The sequence below is a fragment of the Nerophis ophidion genome, linkage group LG26 (genome assembly GCF_033978795.1).
Source record: "Nerophis ophidion isolate RoL-2023_Sa linkage group LG26, RoL_Noph_v1.0, whole genome shotgun sequence".
NCBI classification, from domain to species: Eukaryota; Metazoa; Chordata; class Actinopteri; order Syngnathiformes; family Syngnathidae; genus Nerophis; species Nerophis ophidion.
Genome location: NC_084636.1, coordinates 13064293 through 13079136, shown reverse-complemented (window position 1 = coordinate 13079136; position 14844 = coordinate 13064293). Strand labels below are relative to the sequence as shown.

At 37.7% G+C, this 14844-nt stretch overlaps 1 protein-coding gene across 4 annotated transcripts in view; it reads right to left on the bottom strand.

Moving 5' to 3' along the window:
* Positions 1-2537: 2537 nt before the first annotated feature.
* Positions 2538-14844, bottom strand: part of kdr (kinase insert domain receptor (a type III receptor tyrosine kinase)) — a 56485-nt gene continuing 44178 nt past the window's right edge. For all 4 annotated transcript variants that reach the window (XM_061888619.1, XM_061888620.1, XM_061888622.1 and 1 more), the window contains 6 exons: positions 9934-10033; positions 9752-9857; positions 7195-7328; positions 7048-7117; positions 3143-3207; positions 2538-3069 (listed from right to left, as the gene is read on the bottom strand). In XM_061888619.1, the coding sequence (XP_061744603.1) occupies positions 2841-3069; positions 3143-3207; positions 7048-7117; positions 7195-7328; positions 9752-9857; positions 9934-10033 (704 nt within the window). In that variant the 3' untranslated portion in view covers positions 2538-2840. The remainder of the gene's footprint in view (positions 3070-3142; positions 3208-7047; positions 7118-7194; positions 7329-9751; positions 9858-9933; positions 10034-14844) is intronic.

Here is a 14844-nt window from a genome sequence, read left to right as displayed (position 1 = left end):
GGCCCTTATTTTTCTAATGCAAATATTTTTTCATGTAACTTTTTACTGACTTAAATCACATAAATTGACATCATTCTTGTAACTTAATGCTTTTTTACTTCTGCGTGATTTTTTTACTTGTAATAACTACTTTCATGGGAAGTTGTCATCAGGTTATGACACTTTTCTCTCTACCTTTTATTTTGTAATATTACATTTTTTGGTCATTTCACTACATTATTTCCTCTCATACTGCTACTTAATTCTCATGATATTCCTTTTTGAGGAGTACAGTAAGTTTCGACTTCATTCTCGTAACATTATGACTTTTTTCTCGCAAAACTACAACTTTGTTCTTGTATTATTAGATAAATAGATAGATAGGACTTTATTGATTCATTCAGGAGAGTTCCTTCAGGAAAATTAATTAATTTTATTAATATTTTTTTTCGCCAGCGCCCCCCGCGGTAGAAAATGGATGGGATGGATGGAATATTTTTTTTCTAAAAATTTTATATTTTTTGACAGGTTTTTTTTCTACCTTATTTTTCTAATGCAACTATTTTTTCATGTAACTTTTTACTGACTTAAATCACGTAAATTGACATCATTCTTGTAACTTTATGCTTTTTTTTTTTTACGTCTGTAACGTTTTTCTTGTAATAACTACCTTTTTTTGGGGAGACATTTTTTTCAAAATTTTCCAATTTTGTTTTCGTGAAATGAAAATGTTTCTTTTGTATTTCGACATCATTCTTGTAACTTACTGCTTTTTTTTTTTTTACTTCTTCATGACTTTTTACTTGTAATAACTACTTTTTTGGAGACATTTTTTTCTTATTTGTCATCAGGTTATGACACTTTTCTCTTGACTTTTATTTTGTAATATTACATTCTTTTGTCATTTCACTACATTATTTCCTGTAATACTACTACTTAATTCTCATGATGTTCCTTTTTGAGCAGTACAGTACATTTCGACTTCATTCTCGTAACATTAAGACTTTTTTTCTCGCAATTCTGCGAATTTGTTGTTTTAGTATTACTTTTCTTGGTAATTTTTCATACTAATTTTATTATAAATTTATTTATAAATTATACATTTTTATTTATAAATTATAAAGGGACGGCGTGGCGCAGTGGGAGAGTGGCCCCGCGCAACCCGAGGGTCACTGGTTCAAATCCCACCTAGAACCAACCTCGTCACGTCCGTTGTGTCCTGAGCAAGACACTTCACCCTTGCTCCTGATGGGTGCTGGTTGGCGCCTTGCATGGCAGCTCCCTCCATCAGTGTGTGAATGTGTGTGTGAATGGGTAAATGTGGAAGTAGTGTCAAAGCGCTTTGAGTACCTTGAAGGTAGAAAAGTGCTATACAAGTACAACCCATTTATCATTTATGAATGTTTTCTCCCACATCCTTATTTTTCTGATGCTACTCTTTTGTCAGGTAATTATTTTTACTGAATTAAATCACGTAAACTGACATTATTCTTGTAACTTAATGCATTTTTTTTATACCTCTTCACGACTTTTTTGACTATTTTTGGTTGTTATTTTGTGTGACAAAATGTTAAAGAGAAATCACTGCCATTATCTTGTAATATTACATATTTTGTCGTTTCACTACATTTTTTTGCGACAACTTTTTGTTGCCTGTATTGCTACTTATTTATTCTCATGATATTCCTTTTTGACGGAGTACAGTACATTTTGACTTCATTCTCGTAACATATAGACTTTTCGGTTTTGTTCTTGTATTAATACTTTTTTTTTTTTCATTTTTAAATTTTTTAATTAAAAAATATATTTTATACTTCTGTGAATGGATATTTCCCCCCATGTGTCTTTTTATGTATAACAACTATTTTTTTCCGTGTAACTTATTTTTTTCACATTTTTCCCACTCTGGTCTCGTGAACTGATGGTTTTGTTTTCGTAATTTGACATCATTTTTGTAACTTTATGCTTTTTTACCTCTTCGTGACTTTTTACTTGTAATAATTTTTTGGGGAGACATTTTTTTTTTCTTAGTTGTCATCAGGTTATGACACTTTTCTCTCGACCTTTATTTTGTAATATAAAACTTTTGGGTCATTTCCTGTAATACCACTACTTATTTCTCATGATATTCTTTTTTGAGGTATATGGTACTTTTAGACTTCATTCTTGTAACATTACGACTTTTTTTCTTGCAAAGCTACAACTTTTTTCTTGTATTATTAGATTAATAGTACTTTATTGATACAAATTTTATATTTTGACTTTTTTTTTCCCTCTCTTGTTTTTCTAATGCAACAATTTTTTTCACGTAACTTTTTACTGATTCAAATCACATAAATTGACATCATTCTTGTAACTCCATGCATGTTTAAATTTTTTGGTAGTTATTTTGAGTGGAAAAATAGTCCATTGTTGCAGCAATCAGTGAGTTTGTGGTGCAGACCAAACACAATTAGTGCTCTCATCACTCGTCGCCCACTCCAGATGGACGCCGACGTCGACAACGAACCGAAGTGAACGGCGTAACGTGGCCAAGTATTCTCCCGACACACCTGAGGTTTGTTTTATAAAACTACTTTGTTTATTGCTCATATTGTGAGGAGTAACCTGTACACACCTTCGACAGAGAGAACTTCCTGCTGGGGGGGGGGGATGAAGAAAGCTGATGCACGTCTCTAAAAATGTGTTTCCTGCCGTACAGGAAGTAGGTGGAGCGGGCCTCGGGAAGTGGGCGTGTCCTCCCGTCAGCGGGCTGTGTCAACACGATAGCGTTTACAAGCTCCGTGGTGACGTCACTGCCTGACAACTCATTGTTCCATAATACTGTACAGATACGAGCGAAGGGGGGGAGGGGTCAAAGGTCAGACGGGCGGCGTGCTGTAGCGGATCTCGCCGTTGAACTTGTCGGCGAGAGGAGTGGGGGGAGGAGGGGGAGGAGGCTTCTTCAGCATGTGGTGCTTCATGATGGCCTCCTCGTTGGCGTAGACGGGCGCGTCGGCGTCGTCCGAGTGGTAGCCCGACTGGTAGCCGCTCGTCTGATTGGACGACTCGGACGCCAGCGACTCTTTGCTCTTGCAGCGCAGCAGCTGACTGGCGGGCAGAGTCGAAGGTGACGGACAATGAGGCGACGTCACGGTAATTCATCGTTCGTGCTGCCACTCACCTCAAGTTGGGCGTGGTGATCAGCTGTGGATCTTTGACATCCGGGGAACAGTCCATGTGAGCCTCCTGCAGGAAGACAGCAAATATGACTTTAGAGAGCAGGGGTCACCAACCTTTTTGAAACCAAGAGCTACTTCTTGGGTACTGATTAATGCCAAGGGCTCCCAGTTTGATACACACTTAAATAAATTGCCAGAAATAGCCAATTTGCTCAATTCACATTTAATAAATAAATCTATATATATTAAAAAACATGGGTATTTCTGTCTGTCATTCCGTCGTACTTTTTTTTTCCTTTTACGGAAGGTTTCTTATAGAGAATAAATGATGAAAAAAAACACTAAATTGAACGGTTTAAAAAAGGAGAAAACACGAAAAAAATTAAAATACAATTTTGAAACATAGTTTATCTTCAATTTCGACTCTTTAAAAATCAAAAATCAACCGAAAAAAATGAAGAGAAAAACTAGCTAAATCGAATCTTTTTGAAAATATTTAAAAAGGAATTTATGGAACATCATTAGTAATTTTTCCTGATTAAGATTAATTTTTAAATTTTGATGACATGTTTTGAATAGGGTAAAATCCAATCCGCACTTTGTTAGAATATATAACCAATTGGACCAAGTTATATTTCTAAAAAAGACAAATCATTATTTTTGCTAGATTTTCCAGAACAAAAATTTTAAAAGAAATTCAAAAGACTTTGAAATAAGATTTAAATTGGATTCTACAGATTTTGTAGATTTGCCAGAATTATTTTTTTGAATATTAATCATAATAAGTTTGAAGAAATATTTCACAAATATTATTCGTCGAAAAAACAGCAGCTAAAATGAAGATCTAAGTATTTATTATTCTTTACAATAAACAAATACAAAAAAATACTTGAACATAGATTTAAATTGTCAGGAAAGAAGAGGAAGGTATTTAAAAGGTAAAAAGGTATATGTGTTTAAAAATCCTAAAAATCATTTTTTAGGTTGTATTTTTTCTCTAAAATTGTCTTTCTGAAAGTTATAAGAAGCAAAGTAAAAAAATAAATGAATTTATTCAAACAAGTGCAGACCAAGTCTTTAAAATATTTTCTTGGATTTTCAAATTCTATTTGAGTTTTGTCTCTCTTAGAATTAAAAATGCCGAGCAAAGCGAGACCAGCTTGCTAGTAAATAAATACAATTTAAAGAATAGAGGCAGCTCACTGGTAAGTGCTGCTATTTGAGCTATTTTTAGAACAGGCCAGCGGGCTACTCATCTGGTCCTTACGGGCTACCTGGTGCCCGCGGGCACCGCGTTGGTGACCCCTCTTATAGATGATCTTTGACCTGTGTTTTTGCTCCTTAATAACAACAAAGAGCTCCTTTAAAATACAATAGGTAGAGGATCTTTGACTAGGGTTTTTTAGACTACGGTCTAATAGCAGCAGAGCGCTCCTGTCATTTAGAGCAGTGGTCCCCAACCTTTTTGTAGCTGCGGACCGGTCAAAATAAAAATCTTATTTTATTTTTTATTTTATTTTTTATTTTTTTTCCTTTGTCATGAAAAAGGGTGTTTTTTTGTCATGAAAAGGGAGGTTTTTTCGGTTGGTGCACTAATTGTAAGTGTATCTTGTGTTTTTTATGTTGATTTAATAAAATAAAAAATAAAAAATTAATACATTTAAAAAATAAATCAATAAATAAATAAATTATAAAAAATTATTCTGCGGCCCGGTACCAATCGAGTGGTTGGGGACCACTGATTTAGAAGATCTTTGATGAGGGGTTTTTTTTTTAGACTACACCCTAAAAGCAGCAGAGCGCTCCTGTTGTATAGAGGATCTTTGACAAAATTTTTTTTTTTTTTTTTTGAGTAAATCTTTTAACACTGACAAAGCTCTCCTGTCCTATAGAGCAGTGGTCCCCAACATTTTTGTAGCTGCGGACTTGATAATTTGAGATTTTTATTTTATATTATTTTATCAGGGCTTCACGGTGGCAGAGGGGTTAGTGCGTCTGCCTCACAATACGAAGGTCCTGCAGTCCTGGGTTCAAATCCAGGCTCGGGATCTTTCTGTGTGGAGTTTGCATGTTCTCCCCGTGAATGCGTGGGTTCCCTCCGGGTACTCCGGCTTCCTCCCACTTCCAAAGACATGCACCTGGGGATAGGTTGATTGGCTACACTAAATTGGCCCTAGTGTGTGAATGTGAGTGTGAATGTTGTCTGTCTATCTGTGTTGGCCCTGCGATGAGGTGGCGACTTGTCCAGGGTGCACCCCGCCTTCCGCCCGATTGTAGCTGAGATAGGCGCCAGCGCCCCCCGCAACCCCACAAGGGAATAAGCGGTAGAAAATAGATGGATGGATTATTTTATCATCATTTTTAAATCTAATTTTATTTATTTTTTTGTCATGAAAAAGGGAGGGTTTTTTTGGGTTGGTGCACTAATTGTAAGTGTATCTTGTGTTTTTATGTTGAGAAATCCTAAAGCAGCAGAGCGCTCCTGTTCTAAAAAGAGGATCTTTGACTAACATTTTTCTTTTAAAGTAAGTCTTAAAAACGACACAGCTCTCCTGTCCTATACAGGGTCTTGGAGTAGAACTTTTTGGAGTAAGTCCTGAAAGCAGCAGAGCGCTCCTGTCATTTAAAGGATCTTTGACTACCATTTTTTTTCTTTTTTGAGTAAATCCTTAACAATGACAGAGTTCAACTGTCCTATAGAGTATATTTGACTAGCATTTTTTTGGAAGTCCTAATAGCAGCCGAGTGCTCTTACCCTATAGAGAGGATCTTTGACTGTAGTTATTCTCTTGAGTAAATCCTTAGCAATGACAGAACTCTCCGGGTAAGTCTTTAAAAATGTCTGATCTCTCCGTGTCGTATGAAAGGATCTTTGACAAGGGCTTTTTGGAGTAAGTCAAAAGCAGATCACTTTTGTTGTACAAATGATCTTTGACTGGTAATTTAGCTGTAGATTCTGTCTTTACAAACAACAGAGCAGTCCTCATATAGAGGATCTTTGACTGACGTTTTTTGGTCCTTAAAAACAGCGTGGCGCTCATATCGTACAGACAATCTTTGATGAGTGTTTATCTGAGGAAGTCTAAAAATTTGTGTTTTTGCTGTAGATTCTGTCTTAACAAACAACAGAGCACTCATAGAGAGGATCTTTGACCGGAGGTTTTCTTTAAGTCTTTTAAAATGTTAGATCTCTCCTTGTCGTATTAAAGGATCTTTGAAAGGGGCTTTTTGGAGTAAGTCAACAGCAGATCACTTTTTTATATAAATGATCTTTGACTTGTAATTTTGCTGTAGATCCTGTCTTTACAAACAACCGAGCAGTCCTCATATAGAGGATCTTTGACTAACGTTTTTTGGTCCTTAAAAACAGCGTGGGGCTCATATTGTACAGACAATTTTTGATGTAGAGGATCTTTGACTAACGTTTTTTGGTCCTTAAAAACAGCGTTGCGCTCATATCGTACAGACAATCTTTGATGAGTGTTTATTTGAGCGAGTCTAAAAACTAGTGTTTTGCTGTAGATTCTGTCTTAACAAACAACAGAGCCCTCTTCATATATAGGATCTTTGAATAACATTGTTGCTATAGGTCCTTAAAACAGAAGAACGGTCCTGTTGTATAGAGGATCTTTGACATGTTTTTTGGAGTAGATTCATAAAAATCGCTGCTATTTTTAAGAACCTACTGCAAAACCCCTTATCAAATAGATGATCTTGGAAGAGTGTTTTTGTTTTGATTAGGTCTTTGACTTCTCATTCAGTTTTAGATTTTTTTTTAGTTTCCTATTTTTACTTTACCCCTACAATGTTCTACCTTGATTCACATTTTTGTCTTGTAACGTAGGGTTTTCTTAGAACTCTTCATGATTTTGGTAATTCCCCATTAGCCAGAAGTGAAATCCCTCACCGCTAAACTGCTGTGCTCCACAGGGATGTCGTCAAACGTCTTGATGCTGAGTCGGCACCTTTCGCTCTGCCTGCACAAGCAACAAAACCACGTTATGTCAGCGGAAGGCCTCTAAGGAATTGAACCCGAGGCACAGAATGCGCTGACCCTAGAGACAGGGCGTTGTCGTAGTGAGGCTGAGCGTTCAGGTTCTCTCCACCCTGAGGCCTCATGGGGTCAGAGGTCACTGGAGTGGACGTCACATCATTTCCTGCAGTCAGAGGGATGTAGTCCTTCCCATCCTGCAGGTGAACAACACTTTAACAGCCTAGCAAGCATGTGGTCCAGCCACTAGGAGCATATGTGAATCTGTGGATTGTTATGATATGCTGTGATGTTCTTACCTACATTCACTTATTTCTTTGGCATCTTTTCATATTGTTCTCAATATTTTCTATGATTTTTTTCCTCATTTTATGACTTTTTTTTTAATCTCCTTTGATATCACTTTTTTAATCATCCTATCTTAAAATGTTTTTTTCATACTTTTACGTTAGTCTCATAGCTTTAAAATTTCTTTAATATAATTTTCTTAATTTTGTCTATAATTTTTAAAACTTGTTTTTGTTCTCAGTATTTTTTACCTCATAATTTTACATCATTCAACCCTTTTTTTCTTGTAAAATTGCGACTAGTTTCTTGTAAGATTCCAACTATTTTTGAAATATTACAATTAAATTCTCGTAATATTTGGTGATTTCTGTAATATTCCAATATTTCCTTGTCAATTTGACTCGATTCTCATATTAGTCCAATCTACCTGTAAAATCCTGACTAAATTATCGTAATATTTGGACTGATATTCTCATAAATAAAAATTAGAGAGTATAATATTTAGGGCATGGGTTCCCTCCAGGCTTCCTCCCACTTCCAAAGACATGCACCTGGGGATAGGTTGATTGGCAACACTAAATTGGCCCTAGTGTGTGAATGTTGTCTGTCTATCTGTGTTGGCCCTGTGAGGAGGTGGCGACTTGTCCAGGGTGTACCCCGCCTTCCGCCCGAATGCAGCTCAGATAGGCTCCAGCACCCCCCGCGACCTCGAAAAGGACAAGCGGTAGAAAGAAGAATGGAACGGATGGATGAATATTCAGGGTTTTTTTTTTTGTTTATGGTTATATTACAATTATTGGAAGAGTTACGTTATCATAACTCAAATAACTTATCTTGTATCATTACATATTTACTTATTTTTATTATTTTATTTTTGTATTTTTACTTCTTTTTTTATGATACTATACTGTACTGTACTACTTGATTATCATTTTGTAACAGGACAACTCTATTCTCAGTCCTTTTCCCTTCTTGCTTTTATGCTTTTATGCCTTTATTTTCATAATACACATTTTGTCCACATACTTTTACATGCATTTCATAACTTCAATGCCTTTTTTTTGCCCTCTTTCCCTTTCTCTGCTGTTTTTGTCTTTAAGTTTTACATATTTTTTTTACATAATTTTACGACAACGTTATTGTTGTAACATAACTTTAATTTTTATAAAAGTTATTTTTTTCTGTTATGTGTATATATATATATATATATATATATACACACATACATATTTATATCTATATATATATATGTATATAGATATATATATGTATATATATGTACATATATATTTACAAATATATATATATAAATATGTGTGTATGTATTATTTATATATATATATATATATATATATATATATATATATACATATATATACATACATATATACATACATATATATATATACACATACATATATATACACATACATACATATATATACATATGTATATATATATATATATATATATATATATATATATATATATATATATATATATATATATATACACATACATACATATACATATATACACACGTACATACATACATATATATATATATATATATATATACACACATACATATATATATATATATATACATACACACACACACACACACACTACAGGCCAAAATTTTGGACACACCTTCTTATTCAATGTTTTTTTTTTATTTTCATGACTATTTATACATTGTAGATTGTCACTGAAGGCATCAAAACTATGAATGAACACATGTGGAGTTATGCGCTTAACAAAAAGAAGGTGAAATAACTGAAAACATATTTTATATTGTAGTTTCTTCTAAATAGCCAACCTTTACCATGAGCTTCAAGGGGAAATCACCTGAAATGGTTTTCACTTGACAGGTGTCATAGTTTTAATGCCTTCAGTGACAATTTACAATGCAATGTAAATAGTCATAGAATAGAAGGTGTGTATGTATATATATATATATATATATATATATATATGTATATATATATATATATATATATATATATATACATACAGTAAAGTGCTTCTGTCATGTGGAGCAGTGATTCCTAGCCACTGTGCCGCAGCTCAACAATCAATAAAAATATGATTTATTCTTTACAAATAATATATTTTTGTTGTACTGTTTTATGTCAGCGTTGTATGGTGACAGGTAGAAAATTAACTTGTGTATTTATGCCACTGAATAAGGATGTACAAAATGTGCCTTGCCTAAGTAAAAAATAATAAAATCTTATATAAATGGTCCATGACTTATATAATGTGAATAAAATATTAGTGCTTCTACTTTCTTCGTTAAGTTATGACATCATTTCAGTTTGAAGCTCACCTGGCGAGCACTGGCCTGCAGCAGGTTTCCCAGATGTTCCACCAGTTCAGTAAAAGTGGGTCTGTCTGTGGGACGATCCAGCCAGCAGTCCAGCATAGTCTGGTATCTAACAACGGCCGTGGTTTATAACAGGCTGCATTGTTTGGGTTTGAAATCCTGCGGATATCTTACTCGGTACTCACATCTCAGAGGTGGCGTACTCTGGAGGTCTCATCCTCGTGCCTTCTTTGAGCCTCCTGCAGAAGGACTCGTCGATGCAGACCCCGGGATAAGGAGACGCTCCTGGAGAATAGACGGAAGCTTTGTTGCAGGAAGATGACTTCCAGTAGAAAGTGTGTGTGTGTGTGTGTGTGTGTGTGTTTTTGTCTGCAATGCCGCGAGAGAAGGTACAGTGATGCTCAAGAGGAAAACTGTGATGATAGCCATAGAGCCACAAATAAAACAGTAAAGTCCTGGCTGCTCAGTACAACATGGCTACAGCAACACTAGTCAATATCAATAATTAAAGAAGAAGATTATAAAAGTTGTGACTCGTCTTACTGTTTTCCCTAAATTGTATCTTCCTTCAAGTAATATTTCTACTCTCGTCACAATCTTTTAACTTAAAATGTTTTATTATTTTTAAAAGTAATTTTACAACTGTTGACAGTTTTATTAAAACATACTGTCCTGGCTGCTCATATGTACGGCAACAATAGTAGGTTAAATTCACAAAATGAAGAAGAACATAATGTGAAGCGACATACCGCACAGGCACATTGAAATCCTCCCGCTGCATGCTTGCATACAATTGTTTTATTTTTCCAGCGGTTCACTTCTTTTTACACTCGTCAATTAGCGATTAGATTTTTCAAATGTCATTTTAGTACTTTGACGCTGCAGCTGACTTATTTCCACAGTTGCATGACATTTGGAAATGTTAAAATGTTACTTAAAAATCCATCTGTGTCGATACGACATTGGTACCGTATATCGGATACTAAGGTAATATCGTCTTGCATCTAAAAGCTCCCATACAAGCAGTCCTGCAGCACGTTAACATGTCAATCAATCAATCAATGTTTATTTATATAGCCCTAAATCACAAGTGTCTCAAAGGGCTGCACAAACTACAACGACATCCTCGGTACAGAGCCCACATGTGCAAAACCCGACAGCCCCGTAACATCTAAATGTCCTCCAATAAGTGCCCAAGGCAAACTGTAGGCTAATAGAAGCTTGCAGCTACACAACAGCTGCTAAGCACACAATAGCACACAAGCTAAACATACATAATAAGTGTCTTAATTGAACAATATTGCAGTCTAAAACACAACATTTATCAATTTAGACAATTATCAAATAATTATAGTTATAGACTAGGGGTGTAACGGTACAGAAAAATTTCGGTTCGGTGCGTACCTCGGTTTAGAGGTCACGGTTCGGTTCATTTTCAGTACAGTAAGAAAACAACAAAATATAATTTTTTGGGTTATTTATTTACCAAAATTGTAAACAATGGCTTTATCCTTTTAACATTGGGAACACTATAATAATTCTACCCACGTTAATCCACATTAAACTGCCTCAAGTTGTTGCTTTGAATAAATAAAATGACAAAACCTTTCTTCTACAAATAAAAAGTGCAACATTAAACAGTTTCCATTAAAACTGTTTAATGTCAACTCATCATGCTTAATTTATTACAGCATTTGGGAAGCCTGTAGTTGACTTTTATTATGTAAATGTTATATTTTTATCAACATGTGATAGCAGGGACCCTGCTATTCAAAACTAGGCTGCTACATTACTAATGATTCATGTAACTATAGCTGAAAAAATAGTACAATTGCAATAGGAGAGACTATTCACGCACGCACGCACGCACGCACAAACACACACACACACACACACACACACACACACACACACGCCACACAGCAAAATGAGCTAACGTTACGCTAAAAGCTAATTAGCCCTCACCTCAAGCCTACACTGTGAGCTAGCTGAGCTGCAGTTTAAGTTTCTAGAAGGTCAACGGGCTCATAGTGATGTTAGTAATAGTTGTGACTGGGAAGTGTTTGGTAAAATTTGGGTAGAGTGCGCTGCTCCCCTGCTAAACGGATATCTCTGTGCTCGATGCTGAAACATTGACAACATCGTTCTGAAGTCTGATTACGCACTGCTGATTGGCTGTTACAGCGCTCTGAATACGCACTGCTGATTGGCTTTGTATGTAACCAATCAGATGGTTGTGTGGGCGGGACAATGCTTGCTGTTGAGACAGAGCAACAGAGGCAGAAAGCAGAGCAGCTTGTGAAGACTTCTGCTTCCAAACTCGTTCAGTACTGCAGCGTTCCGAACCGAAACCCCCGTACCGAAACGGTTCAATACAAATACACGTACCGTTACACCCCTATTATAGACAAAAGGTCTCCAAGTCAGAAGCATTTTAGGAAATATCTAGTAACAAACGTGTCTGCATAATTCAACTTACTGCGTCATGAGCGTAATTTAATTATTGTGGCCATTATGTGTCGCCAAAAAGAAATTACCACTACAGTTGATCTTATATACAGGAAAAAAAATCCTTCTTTACAGTTAATAATAAATATAAACAAAAATAGTAAGTCCATCCATCTTCTTCCGCTTATCCGAGGTCAGGTCACGGGGGCAGCAGCCTAAGCAAGGAAGCCCAGACTTCCCTCTCCCCAGCCACTTCGTCTCGCTTTTCCCGGGGGATCCCGAGGCGGGAGACATAGTCTTCCCAACGTGTCCGGGGTCTTCCCCGTGGACTTCTTCCGGTTGGACGTGCCCTAAAAAGCTCCCTCAGGAGGCGTTCGGGTGGCATCCTGACCAGATGCCCGAACCACCTCATCTGGCTCCTTTCAATATGGAGGAGCAGCAGCTTTAGTTTGAGCTCCTCCTGGATGACAGAGCTTCTCACCCTATCTCTAAGGGAGAGCCCCGCCACATGCGTGAGGAAACTCATTTCGGCCGCTTGTACCTGTGATCTTGTCCTTTCGGTCATGATCCAAAGCTCATGACCATAGGTGAGGATGGGAACGTAGATCGTCCGGTAAATTGAGAGCTTTGCCTTCCGGCTCAGCTTCTTCTTCACCACAACGGATCGGGAACAAAGACTCCGAGGTACTTGAGCTCCTCCACTTGGGGCAGGGTCTCCTCCCTAACCCGGAGATGGCACTCCACCCTTTTCCGGGAGAGAACCATGGACTCGGACTTGGAGGTGCTGATTCTCATTCCAGTCACTTCACACTCCGCTGCGAACCGAACCAGTGAGAGCTGAAGATCCCGGCCAGATGAAGCCCTCATGACCAGAGGTGAGGATGGGAACGTAGATCGTCCGGTAAATTGAGAGCTTTGCCTTCCGGCTCAGCTTCTTCTTCACCACAACGGATCGGTACAACGTCCGCATTACTGAAGACGCCGCACCGATCCGCCTGTCGATCTTCACAATTCACTCTTCCCCCACTCGTGAACAAGACTCCTAGGTACTTGAACTCCTCCACTTGGGGCAGGGTCTCCTCCCCAACCCGGAGATGGCATTCCACCCTTTTCCGGGAGAGAACCATGGACTCGGAGTTGGAGGTGCTGATTCTCATTCCGTTCACTTCACACTCCGCTGCGAACCGATCCAGTGAGAGCTGAAGATCCCGGCCAGATGAAGCCATCAGGACCACATCATCCGCAAAAAGCAAAGACCTAATCCCGCGGCCACCAAACCGGAACCCCTCAACGCCTTGACTGCGCCTAGAAATTCTATCCATAAAAGTTATTAACAGAATCGGTGACAAAGGGCAGCCTTGGCGGAGTCCAACCCTCACCGGAAACAGTCCGACTTACTGCCGGCAATGCGGACCAAGCGCTGACACTGATCGTGCAGGGAGCGCCACAATAAGACAGTCCGATACCCCATACTCTCCGAGCACTCCCCACAGGACTTCCCGAGGGACACGGTCGAATGCCTTCTCCAAGTCCACAAAGCACATGTAGACTGGTTGGGCAAACTCCCACGCACCCTCAAGATCCCTGCCGAGAGTATAGAGCTGGTCCACAGTTCCACGACCAGGACGAAAACCATACTGTTCCTCCTGAATCCGAGGTTCGACTATAAATAGTAATTATACTTGTTAAATAAAACCTCTGCCTTGATTTTAATGAATGCTTAGGCCTACTACACTACTGCATTTAAATGGTGGTACTTGGAGCGTCAAGTGTTTACTGAGGTTGTACTTGGTGAAAAAGAGTTTGATAACCACCGGGTTAGTGTGTTTTTAATATCTACGATTGTTTTCTGTCTGACTAATTTCACTTGATCAAGCCTTTTCTAACATTCTACACTACAAAAGCACCGTGGTCCCTCGCCATATCATGCTTCAAACATTGCGGCTTTCAACACATCGCTAAATTTAGTTGGGATATTTAAAACATTTTTAAGCATATTCTACAATCTGTTGGTCCTAAATTGGGCATTTTGTAGCAAAACAATAGCTAAATGCAGTAAAAATATGAATACTACAGTAGTATTAGCCACTACATGACACCAAATCAATCCCAGAACGATGTTCAGTATCATGTACACTGATTGGCTGAGCCTCAGGCAACATTACTATATAGGATTAAAGGCCTGCTGAAAGCCACTATTACCGACCACGCAGTCTGATAGTTTATATATCAATGATGAAATATTAACATTGCAACACATGCCAATACGGTTTGGTTTACTAAATTACAATTTTAAATTTCCCGCGGAGTTTCCTGTTGAAAACGTCACGGAATGATGACGCGAAATGATGACGTGTATGATGACGCGTGTTTGTGACGTTATTGGTTGGAGGGGACATATTAGCGCAGCACCACTTGCGGCTAAAAGTCGTCTCTTTTCATCGGGAAATTACACAGTATTCTGGACATCTGTGTTGCTGAATATTTTGCAATTTGTTCAATTAATAATGGAGAAGTCAAAGCAGAAAGATGGAGGTGGGAAGCTTTAGCCTTTAGCCACACAAACAAACAGTGTTTCCTTGTTTAAAATTCCCGGCGGTGAAGCTTTACTGTGGATCAGAGCGGTCAAGCGAACATGGTTCCCGACC